Source organism: Mastigoproctus giganteus, chromosome 8 (genome assembly GCF_048544385.1).
Source record: "Mastigoproctus giganteus isolate SK-2022 chromosome 8, ASM4854438v1, whole genome shotgun sequence".
Classification (NCBI taxonomy): domain Eukaryota; kingdom Metazoa; phylum Arthropoda; class Arachnida; order Uropygi; family Thelyphonidae; genus Mastigoproctus; species Mastigoproctus giganteus.
The window spans coordinates 59,725,533-59,743,071 of NC_143582.1; the positions used below are offsets into that span (position 1 = coordinate 59,725,533).

The 17,539-nt window shown below is 36.8% G+C and overlaps 1 protein-coding gene across 1 annotated transcript in view; it reads left to right on the forward strand.

Moving 5' to 3' along the window:
• The window catches only part of LOC150081560 (uncharacterized), a 710,435-nt gene that overhangs the window by 402,486 nt on the left and 290,410 nt on the right, over positions 1 to 17,539 (forward strand). Inside the window, exon 18 of the mRNA XM_090380128.1 lies at positions 1,626 to 1,811. Within this exon, the coding sequence (XP_090236254.1) occupies positions 1,626 to 1,811 (186 nt within the window). The remainder of the gene's footprint in view (positions 1 to 1,625; positions 1,812 to 17,539) is intronic.

Here is a 17,539-nt window from a genome sequence, read left to right on the forward strand (position 1 = left end):
CAACTTCTTGAATATCTACTAGCAATTCTCTAAATGCTAATCTTCAGGTATTTTTCCAGTGGGGGCAAAGATAACTTAGGCTAAGGTAAATAAAGCCTGCATGAGAAGCCGTTAAAAGTACTTTGCCGTAACTGCATTTGTATTGTTGTTCGCTGGTAAACAGACAGTGGGTGTTATCCGTCAGGAGTAGAAATTTAATCCCATGGAAGATTGAAACCCTCCCGAAGTGGAGGGGTGACCTGACCTTTTTTCTTTAGAATCACTGGTGGACTAATAGATAAATTTTTTATGAAGGAAAAAAAAAGGGCAAAGGAAGCCCACACGAGAAGCACGGAAAACTTCGAAAAAGTTTGCCAGTGAAACTACGTTACGAACATTTTTTACTACGCCAGACTTCCAATATGACTCTGTTCATGATTCATTTAGTGGTTCTAAAGAAAAAAGGTCAGGTTACCCCCCCCCCCCCCCCACCTCCACTTCAGGAGGGTTTGAAGCTTCTGTGGGATTCAACTTCTGCTCCCGACTGATAACACCCATTGTCTGTTTACCGAGCGAGCAACAATACAAATGCCGTTACGGCAAAGTACTTTTACCGGAAATTTCATCGAACTTTTGCTTGCTTCTCATGCAGGCTTTCTTTACCTTAGCTCTTAGTTGATTTCAATCCTTCTAAGAACTCAGTCCTGTCTTATATTTCTCAAAAAGGATTCTTCTTCTCTTATGGTTATCTTTGGTGACACTCTGATTTCTAGGCAAATCAGATATCTCTATTGGGGATTACCCTCATTTCTGACCTCTCTTGGCATAAGCACGTTACAAATATTGCTTCCACTGCATTTAAAGAACTGTGTTTTCTGTTTCCGCTCTTGGTGTTACTTTTCTTCCAAACATCTGCTCACTCTCACTCTATACAAATCACAAATCTGTCCTACCATGGAATACTGTTCCCATATCTGGGTCTATCCAGTCAAAATCTTCCTCAGGCTTCTAGATTCCGTTCAAAAAAGGGCAGTTAGGTGAGTGAATGACCTATCTCTAAAATTCTCTCTCCACTCTCTATCTCATAGACATTCTGTTTCTACTGCATGCCTCTTCTAAATATACTTCGGTGTGCACTGTTCTTCTGAATTAGCTTCTATAATTCCTGTTTTCTGTTCCAAATCACTCCAAACATGTACCAAAGCCAGTCAGCATCCTTTTACTGTCCAAATTCAAACCCACAGAACCAACTCTTTCCCCCCTCATTTATCCCTTCAACTTCTATTTTCTGCAATAACCTCCTTTCATGCCTATTTCCTGAAAATTACTATCAACAGAGACTCAAGTATAATGTGAACAAGTACCTTCTCAACCTCCAACCCAAGTATGGTACTATGGCTTTAGATTCTAATACCTCTTATGCCTGAGGCATTTTTGATGAAAAACAAAAGAGGTAGCAGTTTATATCTTGTCAGATAAATAAATAGAAGCTTTAGTCAATCTTACTGTTAAGTGCCTGATCTTAGGCACCTAACAGTAATGTTCAGCATTGCTCAGGGGAATCTTTGCATCATATTGTTAGTTTTAATTTGAAATTATTAATGTTTTCTAATATTTAAAGGTAATTTCTTTGTGTTTTTTTACAGCTCCTGAAAATTGTACAGAGTGTGAAAATATCCTTCATGAGTTAGAAAACATTGATGATGATACAGATGAACATGGTATCATGTTTGTTACTACTGATGATTTAGACTTTGCAATGAGGGAAGCTGGTGTTACTACATTTCCAACTATCATACTCTTCAGAAATGGCCGACCAGTTTTATACAATGGTTAGTGTTAATCTTTTTTTTAATTTATTATTTCCGCCAAATTTTTTTTAGACAAATAAATTAAGGTGTAAAATTGCAATTATGTCCTTGATATCTCCCTCTCTAAACTGAAATCCTCCAAATGTCCAAGATGGACATTTTGGCTGCCATTTTTTGAAAAAATTGCTGACAGTAGCAGTTTTGTCTAGTATGTATCAGCCATTGCATTTCATCAAAAAATTTAATATGAAAAGGATGTGAAATTTTATACTGAAAGATCTGTAGTATTTTTGTTGTTAGAGAGAAAGTATTGGAATAAATTTATCTTTCATTTAAAATGGTGGATACATTATTAATTGACTATTTTTAGTTCACTATTGCTCTCTTATTTTCTCAAACTTCCAATGGAGAGTTGAAAGACAGCAGAGCAAGATCAGTTAATTTGTTTTCTTTTGAGTGATTGGGGGGGGGGGATCTGAATGCTTGTAAAAATAGCCATTCTAGCAGTCTGGAATTCATCCCATTTGTCCATATTTTGAGTGGTTAGTCTCACAGAGTGTTATTAAAAATAACTTTGCTGTTTTTTCCAAACAGCAAACCTTTTCTAAAAAACTAAAAACTTGAAGTGTTCCTATTTTTTTTTTTTTTGGCAGATAGTTCATATGATGATAATGCCTTTGTTTCTTCATTTCCAAGGAAAACCAGGAAATAAAGAAGAAAGGAAGAAAAATTGGAAGGAACTTACCTCCATTAGTTTTTCAGTGTAATGCTTAATACACTTATTGATCACTGAATTATGACCACCTGCCTAATACTTCGTAGGTTCTCCTTTTGCCCTCAGTACAGCAACCATTCATCGTGGCATTGATTCAACAGGATGTCGGAAGCGTTCGGGTAGTATGGCCAACCAAGCTGTGTGTAATGTGTCTAGCAATGCAGGTATGGAGGTCATTGGTGTATTCAGATGCCTGATATGCCTTTCCATAGAGTCCCACAAGTGCTCTATGGGATTAATATTGAGGGAGTTCAGAGGCTAGTCAATATGCTGGAAGTCAGAACTGTGTTCCTCAAATTATTCCTGCACATCAAGTGCCTGATGGCTCAACGCATTGTCATCTTGGAAGACACCATCGCCATTCGGGAAAAAGTTTAACATAGCAGGGTGTACACAGTCAGTAAGTAGTTGACAATAGTGAAGACCAGTGATACGTTGTTCCACATTCACCAGGGGTCCAAGTTCCTGCCAGTGAAACATGAGCCACACCATACGACTACCTTTACCGGTGTGCACTTTTGATACCACGAATGATGGATCAAGAGCCTCATGTTGTTGACACTAAATCCGTACACAACCATCCACGGTATCGAGTAAATAACGTGACTCACCCGACCAGCACACCTTCTTCCAGTCTTCTAATGTTCAACTTGCATGCTCTTTGCACCAGGTTAGTCTTTTATGCTGAAGGACCTTGGTTAGGAGAGGATGCCCTAGGGGTCGTCTGCTAATATAGCCCATACCTGTGAGCGTACGATGCATGGTCATGCCAGATATTGTTCTGGGTTGGCCCATGTTGTATTAGGTAGTCAACTCTTCAACAGTGCTGTGCCTGTACGAGTCATCGGACCCGGCGCTAACCTCTAACATCAACCTTTCACTGACCTTTGCAGTTTTGCCATCGGGTCATTGTTTGACCATTTTGATGCCAGTCCTGGTAAACTTTAACTACGGCGGCTCTCGAACACCCCACCAGTTGAGTAGTTTGGGAAATCAGGCACCAGCTCATCAAGCACTCACAATCTGTCCTTTATTAAAGTCTGATAAATCCTTCCTTTTACCCATTATTCTCGAAATTTTAGTACCTATTGAACCACTGACACCTTATCTATGCTACATAGTCAACTAACTCCGCACTCTCGTACCTCACGTGGTTAACAGGTCGCATTCAGTTTTCATAGAGTTGTTCATAATTCAGTGATCACTATGTATACTATATATACAACAGTTAAAATAAGTAATAATATCATGATAAAATAAACTCAAACAAACAAATTGCATACCATTCCCACCACTTAAACAACAAATGGGCACCTAATCACACTAAACTTTGGAAATTTGATATGTATTATAAATATAAGGCAAGATGAGATGCCAAAATTCAAGTCTTCTATAAAAAATGATAAATGAGCTTTCCTCATTGCAAAATCTAAATGATTTTGCAATGAGGAAAGCCAGTCCACATAGTACCTTTATTGAACACTTTTTTTTCTTGTAAACTGTGCAGTTTAAAAAAAAAAAAAAAAAAAAAAGAATTGAAGTATCACGATAAAAATGGATATGAAGTTTCCTGAATTTTGTTACAAAACATATAAATTAGATAGTATGAACAAGAGCTGTAATGCTCAATACGTTCTATGTTGATATCAATATTGGTAAAAATAATAAGAGAAGTTTACCTCAGTATAGTACGTAGAACACTTCTGTGTGATACTATCCAGAAATTAAAACGAAAAATCTAAAATCTTACATTACAGTAAGAAATAATTACAAATCAATTGAACACAATTAAAAATCAATTTAACACAATTAAAAATTAAGAAAATTAATTAAAAGAATTTAATGAAAAAATTGCAAGACGATGTTTGTTCCTGAAGCTGACAACACTTTTCAACCATATGTCGTGATCACAGGAATGAAAATTACCGAATAGGGATGAGCATGAAATTAAATAGGGATTATTTGTCTTCACCCATGCACGTAAAAGCCCAAGAATCTGAGATCAGATATGGCCGGCGAACATTAACAGAATTCTCTTGTAATTTAACTTCTATGGTTTCTGCAATTAATAGTCGTGTATGATTACGTTGGACACTAAGTATTTTGGCCTCATTAAATAAAAAAGTATGTTTTTTGTTAGCGGCATGAAAGGCTAATTCTGACGCTGCTGAATGAGAAGCACGAACTGAGGCTGCATGTTGATTAACACGAATATTCAGAAGAAAACATGTTGAACCTTAGTAAGATGAATCGCCATCACCACAAGAAATGTTGTATCCAGGTCATTAATTTGTGTTGCGAATGAGGAAAGGACAGAACAGTTTTTCAGTATAGTGTGTAATTTCCGTATTGGCCTGGCCACAATATTAAATTCAGTATCTTTAAAAAATCTGTTAAGCTGTTTGTGCCACTGTTCAACATATGGGATAGAAATAAAGTATTTTTTGATATTACTATTGTTGGTTGGTGCAGTATTTTGTATCCTATCCTTAGCTTGTACCCTAATTCGGTTTATTGTAGCAAGGGGATAACCCCTGTTTAAGAATCTGCAGGTTAATATTTGCATTTCTAAGCCTAAAGCAGATTCCATCCTTGAATATTTATAGACATTTAGAAATTGATTAAAGATAATCGATCTTTTGTAGGTGAACAGGTGATAGCTGTTATAATGTAGACACATACCAGTGTTTATAGCTTTTCGATAGATGTTAAATTGGATTTTATTCAAGTCCCAAGTAAACGTGAAATTTACTAGATTAATATGGCTCAGTTAAAGAAATTGAAGGCCAGAACATACAATATTCCTGCACTTTTTGGTTATGTAAAATTACAAAAGACTGGATTTCTATTCCGCCCATTGTTTCCTACAGAAACTCAGCATTTTCATCCTTGGCCACACATATATATAGCATTGTAAAACCCTTTAGACAGGTGATACAATTTGGGATTAAGAACTACGATACATTATTTAATAACCTTAAGGACTGTAGACTTGGCGATAATGACAATTTATTCTTACTAGATGTTACCTTGTTATATACGAATGTAAATGTTGAATACACATTAGATATTATTCGGGATATGTTAAATAGTAACTCTATACCGATTAATTATACAAAGCTTCCTATTAAAGAAATTTTTCACTTAATTAAGCTGTTAGTTCAGGCCAACTATATCATCTTTCAAGACAAAGTGTACAAACAAATTTTTGGTTTGCCAATGGGTATGAGCCTGAGTGGCTTAATATATGAGATCTATCTCTCAACGATTGAGCATATACATTTGACTCCTTTTCGACCCCATTTCACATACTATATGAGGTATTCAGATGATGTTGTAGTTATTACTGATAGTAGTACTATCCAAGACATTTTACATTCGTTTAATAATATTTATTCTAGACTCAAATTTACATGGAGAGGGAGGATACAGATACTAAGTCATTAAATTTTCTAAATTTCACACTTACTCGGGACTCAAATAAAATCATATTTAACATCTATCAAAAACCTACGAACACCAGTATGCTTCTACATTATAACAGCTATTACCCTTTCACCTACAAAAGATCGATTATCTTTAATCAATTTCTAAATGCCTATAAATATTCAACAACGAAATCTGCTTTGAGCCCAGAAATACAAATATTAACCAGCAGATTCTTAAACAGGGGTTATCCCTTGCTACAATAAATCAAATTAGGTTACAAGCTAAGGATAGGATACAAAATACTACACCAACCAACAATAGTAATATCAAAAAATAATTTATTTCTATCCCATATGTTGAATAGTGGCAGAAACAGCTTATCAGAGTCTTTAAAGATACTGAATTTAAAATTTTGGCCAGGCTAATACTGAAATTACACACTATATTGAATAATCGCTCTGTCCTTTCCTCGTTCGCAACACAAATTAATGACCTGGTGTATATTTCTTATGGTGATTGCGACTCATCTTACCAAGGTTTGATGCGTTTTCCTCTGAATATTCATGTTAATCAACATGTAACTTTAGTTCGTGCTTCTCGTTCAGCAGCGTTAGAATTAGCCTTTCGTGCCGTTAACGAAAAACGTACATTTTTATTTAACGAGGCCAAAATACTTAAGTGTCCAACATAATTATACGCAACTGTTAATTGCAAAAACCGTAGAAATTAAATTACAAAAGAATTTTGTTAATGTTCGCCAGCCATATCTGATCTCAGATTCGTGGGCTTTTATGCGCATGGGTGAAGACAAATAATCCCTATTTAAGTTTCATGCTCACCTCTATTCGGTAATTTTCATTCCTGTGATCACAACATACAGTCGAAAAGCGTTGTCAGCTTCAAGAAGGAAAATCATTTTGCAATTTTTTCATTAAATTCTTTTAATTAATTTTCATTTTTAATTATATTAAATTGATTTTTAATTATTTGTTACTGTAACATAAGATTTAAATTTTTTTTTTTGTTTTAATTTCTGGTTTTTATCACACCGAAGTGTTCTATGTAATACATTGAGGTAAACTTCTCTTATTATTTTTAAAAAACATATAAATCAAGAAATCAAATGTACTTATAAATCAAACAAAATTGCTGATTGATTTTTTTATGTAAACCCCAAACACAAGAGGTTTTAGAACCTATAGTACTTAGTACCGTGCTTGGGTTGGAGGTTGAGAAGACAAAAGAGGATATTTGTTGACATTGGCTATTTTTGTGAAATGAATTAGGAAGTGTTTCTGGATCTCTAGATAATGTCTTTAACTTCTGTAGATAGTAATTTTCAGGAAATACATACGAAGGAAAATTGTTCCAGAAAACAGCAGTTGAATGAATAAACGAGGAAGATCAAAAGTTGGTTCTGTGAGTTTGAAATTGGACAGTAAATGGATATTGGCTGGTGGCGGCACGTGCTTGGACTGTTTTGAAAGTGAGTGGGGGAATTACAGAAGCCAATTCAGAAGAACAGTGCCTATGGAAATATCTGTAGAAGAGGCATGTAGCAGAAACTACATCTATGAGACAGCGAGTGGAGAAACTCTGTTAGAGATGAATCATTAATTCACCTAACTGCCCTCTTCTGAATGGAATCAAGCCTGAGAGAGGTTTTGGGGGCACCACTACAGATGTGGGAACAATATTCCATGGTAGGGCAGATTTGTGATTTGTACAGAGTGAACAGATGTTTGGAAGAAAAGTAACGCCAAGAGCAAAAGAGAAAACCAAGTTTTTTAGATGCATAGAAAGCAATATTTGTAATGTGCTTGTGCCAAGAGAGATTAGAAGTCAGGGTAATCCCCAAAAGAGATATATCATTTTGCCTAGAAATCGGAGTGTCACCAAAGATAAGCATAGGAGCAGAAGAGTCCTTTTTGCGAGATATAAGACAAGACTGAGTTTTAGAAGGATTGAAATCAACTAAGTTGTCATTGCCCCACTGAAGAATTACCTGGAGATTGGCATTTAAGGAATTGGTAACAGATTTTCGAGAAGTTGAAGTTGATTGAGCAGGGCAAGGTTTCTCAAAATGGAAAGTAGAATGCAATGTGCTATCATTGGGAAAACTATGGATTGGATTTCCAGTCAATGGAAGAAGGTCATTAATGTACAAGAGGAAAAGAGTGGGGGAAAGAACTGAGCCTTGGAGGACACCGGCATTAGTGGAGAAGTTAGAAGACAGAGAGCCATCTAGAGACAGAGAGAAAACTGGATAACCAATTGCAAAAAACAGTTGGCAAACCATAAGATGGAAGCTTGTTTAGAAGACCTTTATGCCAAACATGATCGAAAGCCTTTGAGATGTCAAGAGCAACTACTTGTGTTTCACCGAACCTTTCCATTGAATTAGTCCATAAATGGGTAACATAAGCCAGAATATCACCAGTGGATCGAAACTGACGGAATCCATACTGGCGAACGTTGATCAGACGGAAGGTTTCTAGTTAGTTTAAGAGTTGGCGGTTAATTGATTTCTCCATTACTTTAGAAAGAGTAGAAGTAATTGCAATGGGACGATAATTGGATGGGAGGGATTTGTCATCCTTTTTAGGAACTGGTTGGATATGAACAAATTTCCAAGCAGAAGGAAAAACACCTTTGGAATAAGAAAGTGAGAAAAGCAGCAAAGAACAGGAGTAAGTTCAGGAGCACAGGTTTTGAGGACAAGTGGAGAAATACCATTGGGACCTGGAGCTTTCTTAGCATCAAGATTCATCAAAATCCTTCTGACATTCTTTTGACAGAAGACCACAGGAGGCATTGAATGGAGCGTGTTGGGAATAGTGAGAGGTGTTTTACGAAGATCATTAATACATGAGTTGGAAGAAAAATGGGATGCTAGCAGGTCAGCTTTATGCTTGGCTGAAGTGACAATAGAACCATCTGGTTTGGACAGAAGTGGGAGCAGAGATGGGCAAAAGTTGTGGCCAATAGTTTTAGGAAGAGACCAGAATGTTTGGCTACCATTAGGGTAAGAAGCAAGTTTTCTGCTCTTAGCCTGTTCAAACTCTAGTTTGGACTGATTAACAACTGGTTTACAATTGTTGCGAGCTTTGTTGTAGGCAGAAAATGAAACTGAAGGATGAGAAACAAGCTAATTACGTTATGCAACGTTCTTCTCTTGAACAGCCTTAGCACATTTATTGGAAAACCAAGGCTTAGATAAAGGATGAGAGTTTAAAGTGGAGTGTGGGATAAAGGATTCCATTCCTGCAAGAATAATTTCACTGACACAATCTGAGCAAACGTTGATATCAGAAGTTTTGAAACAGTAATCCAACTGAGGAAAAGAAATCTCACAGGTCATCCCATTTTGCATTCCTGTAATGCTAAACAATATGAGGTTGGGAATATCCATGAGATAAAGGCTCTATTGGAGAAGAGACAATCACCAAGTTGTGATTTGAGGCGCCTAAAGGACCTGTCATTTTGACCGTGTACTTAGAAGGGTTGTTTGTGAGAAAAAGATCAAGTATGTTGGCTGTATGGTTAGGATTGTCTGGTATTCTTGTAGGTAAATGAATAATGTGTGCAAGGTCATTAGTAATTGCAAAAGTCAGCATCTCCACCAGCTGGGTCGGTGTGACTGGAACACGGAAGCCAGCTTCAATTGTGAATATTAAAATCAACAAGGAAAATTACCTCACTGTTAGGAAAGATGGACTGGAGAAAGTCAAGTTCCAAAGAGAGGAAGTCAAAGACCTCCAGGTGATTAGTGGAGTTGGGAGAATGGTAGAGACAACAGATGAATTTGACACAATGAGGTAGAGAGATTTGAAGCCAGAGAAAATCAAGAAGAGGAGATTCCAAGTTACCAAGTCTCTGACAGGGAATATCGGAATGGACATATGCATAAGTACCACTTTTCAGGCGAAAGGAATCATACAGCAAATAATTTGAGCATCTGAGATGAGCAGTAGTTGAATCAACCGATAACTGAGATTCTGTCAGAAACAGTACATGGGGTTTGGCAGACTGCAAGTGGAAATGAACATCGTTGAGATTAGAATTGAGACCACGTATATTTGTGAAATGAATTAGGAAATGTTTCTGGATCTCTGGATAATGTTTTGAGAAAACCGAAAAGAAATAGCCAATAAATTGAATCTAGTAAATTCAGGAAGTGAAAATGTTATTGCAACAGAGGTTGTAATAAAAATATTATATAAAATTGTTTCATTGTATAAAATTGTTTATACGATGAAACAATTAAAATTGTTTCATTGTACAAGGAAGAAATGCCAAGGTTTGACATAATATACAGTAGAACTTAGGTCCAAGTTCTCTGTGAATATAAACTGCTAAGAGTCTACTTTAATTGGTGAAATAAGGTTACATTAGAATGGATTTTTTTGCAAGACTATAAGTAAGGTTTATTCTTTTGAAGAAAGTAATATGCAAAAGCTTGTGCCATGCTTCAGGATTTGCAAGTTCACTTCATTCAATAGAATTGTTTTGTGTTTTCTCAAGGTGGAATATAGGGTTAGTTTGTCACTTCCTTTTGATTTAGTAATTATTGGTTTTAAACTACATAATTAAGGTTTTGAGAATTAAAGTTTTAATGATTATTTATTCCACCTTGAGAAAACACAAAGAATTCCAATAAATGAAGTGAACTTGTAAACCAACTAAAACACCTTGGCACGCTCCACATTCCAGCATGCAACTTTTCCCTTAACAACCAGGTAAAGTCAGATTGCCTATCATCTCTCTACCTGTAGCTCTATTCAGCACACTGAGTTAAACATTCTGACTTCTTGCTAGTTTACACAAGCAATTCATAGTCAGAACATATGTAGGATGTGCTTTTGCTGCTTTCCATACACTACTATGTCTGAGTAGATTCTCCCCAAATGCAGCATATACAGTGTAGAGCTGTATGCAACAGAGTTAAGCTTGGATCACATCAGTACGTGCCAGTACTAATGGTTTATTATATAGTCTGATTCTTTGAGTGTGTTAGGCTTTACTATCAGTGAGGTTTTACCTCCTCATTCAGTCCTCTTTCAAGTTCAGCAGATGATATTTCAGAACATGAATTGATGTTCACTTTTTATGGATCTCTAGCAACATTGGGATTTGGGGAAATGATTTGGCTGCAGTATCAGCCAAATCAGCAAATCCCACTAATTTTTATTGCCTGTCAGTCCCCTATATAGACTACAGGCAAATAATATACAACAAGATACACTCCCAATGGCAGGTTTTATGAAATAGACAGACTACAAATAAATTACGTCCGATAAAGCCTGTAATTGAATCATGGCGGTCTAGTCTGCACAGTTATAATATAGAGGAAGTTGTTCTTGCATAAGACACAGTCATCTGTGTCACATTCCCTTTTGCTGGGGGCTGATATCCCTCCTCTGTGTGTGCGTGTGTGTGTGTGTGTGCGTGTGCGTGTGCGTGCGTGTGTGCGTGTGTGTGTGTGTGTTGTAACACTATTTTATCTCTCAGATATATTTTAATTGACTGTACAGATTTTAACGACACACATTTGATTGCTTTTAACTGTCTGGATGAGCCTTATACACTCAGTCAGATTTTATCTGACAATGACAACGTGTTAGTTTTTAAAAAATTCTTACAGTTTATTAATTTACATACATATATACAGGGTCCAGTCACAATATTATGACCACCTACCTAGTATCCAGAATATGTGCCTTTCACAGCATGCACCACAGCCAGCCACTTTGGGAGGGACTCTAAGTCTGTGGAAGGTTGCTATGGGTATTTATGCCCATGCAGACTGCAGCACACCCCAGAGTTTCTGTAGCTTCCTTGGTGGAGGATCCATCCCTCTGATGTGTCGATCGAGGTGTTACCTAGATTTTCAATTGGGTTAAGATCCGAAGAATTCGGTGGCCAATGGAGTAGCTTGAAGTCTTCATTGTGCTCCTCAAACCACTCACAGACAATTCTGGAGACATGGCATGGCACATTGTCTTGCTCATAGATACCATTGCCCCCCCCCCCCCCCCAAGGGTGTACCTGATCAGCGACGATTGATAAGTAACCATTTCCATTCAGGGTACCCTCCAGAGGTATCAGCGGACCCAAGCCATGCCATGAAAACATTCCCCAGACCATAACACCGGCCTGCCTTATGCCAACAATTGTGTCTGGGTGTCTGTTCTCTGAGGTTTCATGCCTAATACGCCACCATCCATCCACTCAGTGGAGCAGAAAGTGACTCATTGGAGAAGGCCACCCATTGTCACTTGGCCAGGGTCAAGTGTCGGTATTGCTGTGCAAACTGATGGCATTATTTGTGATGAACGGCCGTCAGCATGGGTGCTGTCACAAAGCATCTGCTCCAGAGCCCAATGCGCAACAGGTTTCGCTGCACTGTCATGTTGGAGACCTTTCTGGTGGCCCCATGGTTCACTTGGATGGCTAGTTGAGCAACAGTAGTGCGCTGATCGGTCCTGACCAACCGTTTCAGCCAATGTTCAATTCTGGGTTCAATGGTGCATGGGGTTCCACAATTAGCATATCGGGTTGTCAAAACTGTCTCATTCATCCAGTCTTGATACACTTTCACCACTGCAGCATGTGAGCATTTCGCAAAATCTGCTGTTTTGGAAATGCTGACACTCCTGGCCCGTTAGCTGATGATAATGTCTTTTTCCAGTTCTGATAGGTTGCGTGCTTTGCCCATGACAGAGGCTGTTACTGTGTTCACGGATGCCAGACATCAAGCCTTATATGCTTGCAGTGTGTGAATTCAATATGTTAATCCGTATACCACCCTTATGCTTATATATCTTTTTGATGAAGTAACCTCTTTCAAAAGTTAAGAGAGGAATTTATAACATTTTTTAACCTTGTCTTGGACCATAATAGCTTTTGCCCCTAATTGCCAATAAAACTATAAACCCAATCCAACCCCGAAATAGATAGCGTAAGGTTTAATATAAAACTAGATGGCGAGTATAGTAGTATGAATTAACGAGTAAAATTTACTAATCTTATTAAATTTCATTGTGAATTGAATTGTACTTTTTTAACTAAATACATATAATGACCTAGTTTTTACAAACGTAACATTATAAATTAATACATATAACTTGACAGGAGATAAGAAAGTCATATAACGGAGATAATATTCGATACTGAAATACATATATACAGGTAGCTCTCGACTTTACGAGTTAATTTGTTCCTAGTGTGCACTCGTAAAGCGGGAATTTATTTCCCATAGACATAAGGTTAAAAATAGAGGTTACGTTCTTAACAATGAAATTAATTAGCTAATTAGTTTGTTTAAACAATGATTGATTTATCAAAAGAAATGAAAAGTAGCCTGTAAAATCAAGCAAATTATAATAACAGAGAAGTTATTTACGACTTACAAATGTTAAAGAATGTTTATTCTTCATCATCATCATCGACTAAATGCACACTCGTTGATGACTCATCATTGGCTCGGCACTCGTTAGTTTGTTGCACAAGGAGTCATCTTCAGAAATGTTTCAAGAGGCATTTGTTTCCAAGATAATCTTCTCTTTTAATTATAAATTTCACGATTCATTGCATAAGCATTTTTTAATGGCATACACAAATTGCAACTAACATGATTCGCGTGGAGCAACAAGTTTACGAAGCTTAAAATAAAAGGAATGAAGAGGATTCTGAAAATTTATTTATATTTTTTATACAATTGAAGATTTCAGTAAAGGGGAAACACATTTCACCATAATAACGTAAAAAACCACACAATTCCAGCTATCGGTATTTACGCAAATGCAAGAAGATAGAGTTTACTACCCATTTATAATTGCTTGCAGTAACAGAAAAGCCCAGTAAACCGGAAATTGCAAATCGTTTTTTTATTGTTTTATGGTAGCAACCTCCAGAAATGTGCTTTAGAAAAATATCACAAAGGTGTTTAAAATTGATCCTTATAATGGAACATATGAAAACGATGAAAGTGTAGTGAATTTTAATGATTTCAATTGGTAACTAATACAATTTAGAAACCACGCTCATGACCTTTTATAAGGCCTTAAGGTCATGCTCGTGACCTTAAAAATGACATTTTAGAGAGAAATAGCTTAGATATACTGCGAAAATTTCAACTTCCGAGATATTGAAACAAATTACCAAAAAGCAATGTGTTATTGGTTAGAATAAAATACGTTAAAATACCGCAATTCACATTCCGGTATTTTAACGATACGATGATGTCTCTGGAACCGATTAATATCGTAAAGCGGGGTACACTGTATTGTATAGCTATGCATGTGGTTTTGAACATCGTGATTATGAAGGTTTAATATTATTTTTTTTGCAATTAATGTTCATATTTTCGATTGTTATATGTTTCAATACTTGGGGAAAAAAAACTCGTAAACCCAGGAACTCATAAAGCGAGAACTGCCTGTATAGGGTTATAACTGCATTGGGATATAAGTTTAGGGTTATATTTTGTTTTGGAATTTTATTTGAATAGAAATCATAGCTCAGACCAGAGCAGCAAAGCAAAAAAGCTCAAACTAATGGGAGTGCTAATGGCTCAGGAGAGAACTGAAGGGCAGTTGTCCTCTGAATCACAGCCTTTTGAGATGCACTGCTTGTTTGATGTTTGTGGAATAATCAGGAACAGGACATGATATTGCCAAGGGGAATGTTTTTGTGTGTGCACAATGTAAGGATTGTGAGGAAATCAACTCAGCACTGTTATGGACTTCTAAGAGAGATTGGAGGACAGGGTGGATGCCCTCGAAGGGCTTAAATTGAGGGGCCCATCAAACTCTCAGCTGCCCACATCAATCCCGGAGCTTTCACTTGAACATCACACAACACAGCGGCAACTCCAAGGCTGAATGCTCTGGTCCCAAAGGAACTAGTTGTTGTCAGTGACTATTTTTAGGGAAATGGGGACCATATTGTGCAAAAAGGATAGGTGGAACAGGACCAGGGAATGTCTGCCAGGGGCAAAAGTTGATGACGTTGTAAAGCGGATATCATCTTTTAAGGGCACAAAAGGTGATATTGTTGTACACGTTGGCACTAATGATATTAAGAGTAGGAGACTGGCGGAATTACTTAGCAAGTACAGGTCACTGTTGAAAAAAAGCCGTGAATTAGGGTTGAATTTGAAAGTGTCTGCAATTCTGCCCAGACACGATAGGAGGGAGTATATGATGAGAGCCCCATCGATCATTTCGTCCCTGGAGAGACTGTGCAAGGCTCAAGTGGTAGAATTTTTCTCAGCCTGGACTGTACTTGTTAACAGGAGAGATTGCTTCTACAGGGATGGGATACACTTAAATATTTGTGCAAGAATATTTGCTGATGCTATCGAAGAAGAGTTAGGTGGGTCGGAAAACTGCTGGCTTGGGGGGATACATGGACTTATAGATTAACAGTAGCCGCTGGCAGAGGTGAAAGTGATTCTTGCCCTGTTTCTATTGAAATGAGCAGTAGCCTGGAAAACAAGATTCAAGGGATTGCAGAGACTGCTGGGAGTCATTGCGGAACATGTAAATACATCGACTGTGTTAGGGTAGCTAAGTATAGGAACAGGTGCATGTATACTTGTGTGTACACAAATGCTAGGAGCTTGACAGTTTTTTTTTTTAAAAAAAGGTTGACAGTTTTTTTTTTCTTTTTTTTTTTCAAATCAGTCGATTTATACTTCCTGGAGTGAATAATTGAGCTATATTTTTTTTATTTGTGGACTTGGTAGACATGTACACAGATCTGCATATTTGAAGGTCATTTAAAGTATATTTCAGATAATGCTTTTGTTTATGCTTGAATTTTCTTATAATTTTTTCCAGTATGTGCTTTTATCTGTTTCCGGCTAATAATAGACATGATTTTAATACGTGGCAGCACAAAAATAACTTTGAAAATTTAGTATTAATATTGGTGTTAGTGGTATCAAATCACACTAATAATTTGTCTGGTCCTTTCTTAAACTTATTAAAGCTACTCACTTTCACAACACTAGTTAGAAGCCTGTTCCAGCTGTGGCCTAAGCATTGCCTTATACAACAGAATAAACACCTTCTTACCTACCCCTGTTGGCAAAATTTCTGTTTCATTGACAAAACCCCATGAGCTGTCCAAGTGGCCTGTCTGTACTGCTCAGAGAACTTATTTCTGATTGCAGAATTACCTCCCAGGTCTTTTTCATTGTTTGCTATCTGGGGTTGTGGCACCATGCAGTTGATATATTATTCTGGGATTACTGCCACTCATATACAGTACATTACATTTGTTAGTGTTATGTTGCATTTGGCACTTCTCAGCTCATCTGCCTAATTTTTGTAGCTCCTGTTGCAGTAGCATACCCTGATTACTATCATTAACCACCCTGCCAACCTTTCTACAATCTGCAAATTTAGACATTAAGTTTGATATGTCTTTGATAATAACAGTAGTTCAAGAAGAGCAGTGCCCATTGAGAGCCATTCTGTGTCTTTTCCCACTCAACCATCCCTTGATCCATAGCAGTAACTTGCCTCTAATGGCAGACTGCTCCAATTTGTATAGCAGTCTTTCCTGTGGAACAGCATCAGAAGCTTTACTGAAATATATATATATATATATATATATATATATATAATTAAATAAAAAAAAATAACAAGACTGCACATACAGACACTACACACCAAGCACTAACTGTGAGACAAAAGCACAACAATTTATCTTAAACATTTCCCTAGTGATCTGCGAAGTCATATTCCAACACACCCATTTGCTTTGCATTGAGTTAGTTTTTATTACCTTGTGTTTTTGCAGTTTGTTGGAAAAATGGCAGGCAAAAGAATAGAACAGTGAATCAACCTCAAATTTTTAACAAAATGAAAAAAGAAAATATCAACTGAAAGTTATGAGTTGTTACATTAAGTTTGTGGTGAAAATACTATGTCAAGAGCTCACATGTTTGATTGGCATAAAATATTTTTAGAAGGAAGAGAGAATATGGAAGACAATGAATGACCAGACCATCCTGTATCCATGAAAACTGAGGAAAATGTGGACTGAGTAAGGACATTGATCATCATTTAAACATTAGAATGGTTGCATTAGAACTCAATATGGACAAAGAAACAGTTAGACAAATTTTAGCTGAAAATTTAGACATGAGAAAAGTGTGCCAAGATGGTGCCAAAAATTTTGAATGAAGATCAAATAATGAGAAGACTCCAATTTTGTGAAGTTGTTCTGAAAAAAAAAAACTGAAGAAGGTTACAGTTCTCAGAGACACTGAGTACTGTAATTACTTTTAATGAAAGTTGGCTGTTCCAGTACAACCCAGAAGCCAAAAGACAGTTAATGCAGTGGAAGACTAAGCAAACCCCATACCAAAAAAAGCAAGAATGTCAAAATTAAAAATCAAAACTATGCTTCTTGTTTTATTTTACTTTAAAGGAATTATTATGGCTGAATACATCCTACCAAATCAGTGAAACATGCTATAAGTTCATTGAGGTTCTGACCAGTCTGATTGAAAAAAATTGAAGGAAAAGAC